The sequence below is a fragment of the Magnolia sinica genome, chromosome 19 (genome assembly GCF_029962835.1).
Source record: "Magnolia sinica isolate HGM2019 chromosome 19, MsV1, whole genome shotgun sequence".
Classification (NCBI taxonomy): Eukaryota; Viridiplantae; Streptophyta; class Magnoliopsida; order Magnoliales; family Magnoliaceae; genus Magnolia; species Magnolia sinica.
Window position 1 is genome coordinate 40208994 of NC_080591.1, and position 3467 is coordinate 40212460.

General features: G+C 36.5%; 1 protein-coding gene across 4 annotated transcripts; it reads left to right on the plus strand.

The window, feature by feature from the left end:
* Positions 1-399: 399 nt before the first annotated feature.
* LOC131235393 (putative recombination initiation defects 3) lies at positions 400-3070 on the plus strand. Of its 4 annotated transcripts, XR_009166100.1 has the most exons (4): positions 402-630; positions 711-870; positions 2398-2545; positions 2760-3070. XR_009166100.1 is itself a non-coding variant. In XM_058232564.1 (3 exons), exons 1-3 carry the CDS (start codon positions 566-568, stop codon positions 2538-2540), a joined length of 336 nt encoding a protein of 111 aa, XP_058088547.1. In that variant the 5' UTR covers positions 400-565; the 3' UTR covers positions 2541-2545. The 4 variants fall into 4 exon arrangements, 3 of the variants coding, with proteins under 3 accessions (XP_058088547.1, XP_058088549.1, XP_058088548.1); XM_058232564.1 differs by lacking the exon at positions 2760-3070 and having other exon boundaries at positions 400-630; positions 2430-2545; XM_058232566.1 differs by lacking the exons at positions 2398-2545; positions 2760-3070 and adding an exon at positions 1291-1434 and having other exon boundaries at positions 401-630.
* Positions 3071-3467: the final 397 nt, after the last annotated feature.

Consider the following 3467-nt stretch of genomic DNA (forward strand, 5'->3'; position numbering starts at 1 on the left):
CCATCGCTTGGCCACTCCCAACATCACCCCATCCTCCGATGGAGTGATGTTGGGAATTCCCACTAAAACTCCTCACTATATAAAGCTCGAACGCCCCGCCCTTCAAAATTTTAACTTCCATTCGCTGCAGAAAAGAAACAGAAGTACAGCTCTCTTCTACAGTCTTCAATCTCTACCTGAAGCTAGGGTTTTAAAATCGTTCGAAGAAGATCAATACGTTCTAGAAACCCTTTCTTCCGTCTTCGAATAAAGTGTGGGTTTTGATCCAGGCCTCGATCATCTGACGAAGCTCAAGGCCATCAGAATGCAGTTCTGCCATCCGTTCGATGAAATTCCAGGGTCTCCAGTTGTCACATGAAGCTCTAGACTAAATCGATGGGGTTTTCTTGAATCTTTATCCTTGGAATTGATTTATCATTTTCCTAAATCTCTATCCTTGGAATTGATTTATCGTTTTCCTGAATCTCTATCCTTTGAATTGATTTCTCCATGATTTGTTGATGATTTCGAGCAGTAGATGGAGACATAGCATTTATGGAGATTACAATCCTCTGAAAATCAGATAATGAAGTTGAAGATCAACAAGGCCTGCAATCTGAGCTCCATTTCTGTCCTTCCACCACATTCCAGGTCCAGATCTATCAAGAAAACCTGATCCAGTCACATTTATAGTCTTCTTTTATGGTGATTTTCTTGCTCTGTTCGTGCAGGAGAGGAAATGCAATCCCACCAGGAGCAGATACTTCGGTTTTCGGTAACAGCCAAGGTTCTTCGCAGTTCCGATCGCATTCACAACAGTCATTTTCACAGGGCATGTCAATGTCTCAGCTCTCACAGAATTCTCAAGAGGAAATTGTGACAAATGAACATGTAGGGAACTTAAATATTGCCTTAATTTTCCAGATATTTTACATGAATTTATGATACATTTTATTTTCATTTCCTGTTAATATGACATTATGATGAAATTTTAAAAAAATTAAATAAAAATCAAATTTTCTATGGTTTTTCCTTTTTTGGAAGAAATTGTGGTGAATTACTGCAAGAAACTCGATTTTAAGCTCATGATTATAAGCTAAAAATAATAATTTAGTTAGTTCCATTTTCATGTTTTATGGTAGGCCTCATTGCAAGTTATGTAAGAAACTCTTTTTTATTTTTTTATTTTTTTATTTTTTATTTAATGGAGGAACGAAATGGTTCTACATGAATACAATGGGGTGTGTGTGAGATTTATTAAAAGAAAAGACTTTAATTTCCTCTGATTTCCTGATTTTGGAAAGCTCACAGGGAAACTAGATTAGTCGCTTGAGTTTACACTAGATTTCCCAAGGAAGCTGCGGTAATCTTTTACATGAATTAGGGTGGTGATTTTGCATGAAGTCATCTCTATTTTTATTTTCCTGTTATTTGAGATTGTGATGATGAACTTGAAAAAGAAAATTGAACTTGCTTTTGGTTTTTCCCATGTTGAATCAGATCATGGCAAATAAACACAAGAAACTCGATTTTGCCATTAGTTTCTAAGTTTCAGAGGAATAAGGATCCTTGCTCTTGCTCGGGTGGTAGACTCTCGGGAGTTTCAACACCCGGTCAAGGGTTCGAGTATCCATAGGTGGTGAAAGGCCACTACGGCGTGAGTGTGTGGGGGTGTTAAAAAAAAAGTTTCAGAGGAATAAGTAGCAGTCATGCATGTCTTTGGTATGCTTTTGATTTTTGCTTTAATTGATGATAAATTTTTTCTTCTCATCTTTGAAAGTGATCGAGAATATTATAGGAAGCCCAATTTTGCCTGAAATTCTAGGGTTTGGAGGAATTAGGTGTGACTTTTAGATGAATTCATCTTTAAGTCATTTTCTTTTCCTACGCTATGAGAAATTTAGGATAAATTTGCTAGCATAGAAAAATAATAATATTTCATTTTCTATAAAAATTCACCAAAAACCAATTCAAATTTTGTTCAAGACAAGTTGCACTCCGGTATTTCGCTTTTGAAGTTTGGTATTATGGAGAGTTTCCACTATGCATGAACTATTATAATTAATTTTTGTAAATAAATTGTGCAGGATGAGAATGATGTCTGGTATAAAAAATAAATGAAAAGAAATGTCATCCTGCATTAATTAGATCCATTTTTTTCATGTGTACGGGTGCATGTTTGGGTCTTGCAAGACTGTGGAATTCATAGCAGTCCACTGGTTTTTAAATTTATCATGAATTTTTGCCAAATTTAAGAAAATATTAGATGTATATATCTGGATTGATGAGTATAATCTCTGCTACCATCTCTGTTGCTGCTGCCAAAATTTCCAGATCCTTCTTGCGTTGCTATTTCTTCACATCTTTAGCAACACTTCTTTTTCTTCTTAACTAATCATGTGCACATTCTAAATTTAGAGATTTGGTTCTCAAGACAACTCGTTGAAGAGGATTTCTTGCTTGGCGCCTGTTACTTACACGTGAGAAGATACTCAGATGCCAATGGCAAGATCATCCAACAGTGTTATCCGCAGATGGAGTTCAACTTTTGCTTCAGATAATAGATGTAAGCTTGTAAGATCTTTGGATGATCCATAACCCACTGGCGTTTTTATGCAAGAAGACTAAAAATAACACTAATTGGAATTTTAGAATTTTAACCAAGAAAATTTTAGCCTTTTTAAAACAATGCATGGGTTAAGCAGGCCACATTGTGTGTAGCTTGTGCTTTCGCGTATGTTTGCTCCTGGGAGAGGCTAAGTTTTGATTTGTCTGAACAGGCCATGTCAGTGAGGAACTCGAACACAGAATCAGACTGATGGAAACTTCATTAAACAGGTTGGGAATGGTCCTAGAATCTGTTCAGAGCGACGTCATGCAAGTTAACAAAGCAGTTAAAGAAGTATCACTGGAAAGTTAAGTATCTCTATTATATCATAACAGGAACTAGAAAAGTTGTTCTCAGACCATGAGCTTCACTTCTTGCTAATCTTTTGGTTGTAATGACTAAACTATTTACTGTAATTACTCAACCAGCATGTGCCTTGTGCAACATGGTTTATTAAGGCCCTGTTTGGTAGACGCGTAAAAATGATTTCATCTTATTTTATGTAACAATAATTATATATTAAAGATACTAGTCTAGTAGTCTTTGGAAGCAGATTGCGTCCTACCCCTGCTCATCCCGAGATCAGAACAGACAGGAGCTCTGAGGGGCCACATGGTGTATGGGTTATATACTTTTAGAATATGAAATGGATGGATTGGGTGCATTTAGAATTTGAAACTCTGTTTTCTCTGTTTCGATTTTACAATGCGGAACTTCTTACAAGATCCTGGTTGTTCATTAGGTGGGCCCCACTGTGCCTTTGCCATGGCCCAAAAGTCATCAGGATGGCTAAAAATGAAAAAAATATCCAATTCTACAATCAAGTGTCCATGAATCAGAGGTTAGCATTGTTCAGCAAACATGTTCAAAAGTTTTGTAG

Bases quoted from the DNA above. Each gene is read 5' to 3' on its own strand.
- LOC131235393 (XM_058232564.1), top strand. From the start codon at position 566: ATGAAGTTGAAGATCAACAAGGCCTGCAATCTGAGCTCCATTTCTGTC. The intron at 631-710 runs GTCCAGATCTAT...CTGTTCGTGCAG, and splicing joins GTCCTTCCACCACATTCCAG to GAGAGGAAATGCAATCCCAC. The intron at 871-2,429 runs GTAGGGAACTTA...CTCGTTGAAGAG, and splicing joins AAATTGTGACAAATGAACAT to GATTTCTTGCTTGGCGCCTG.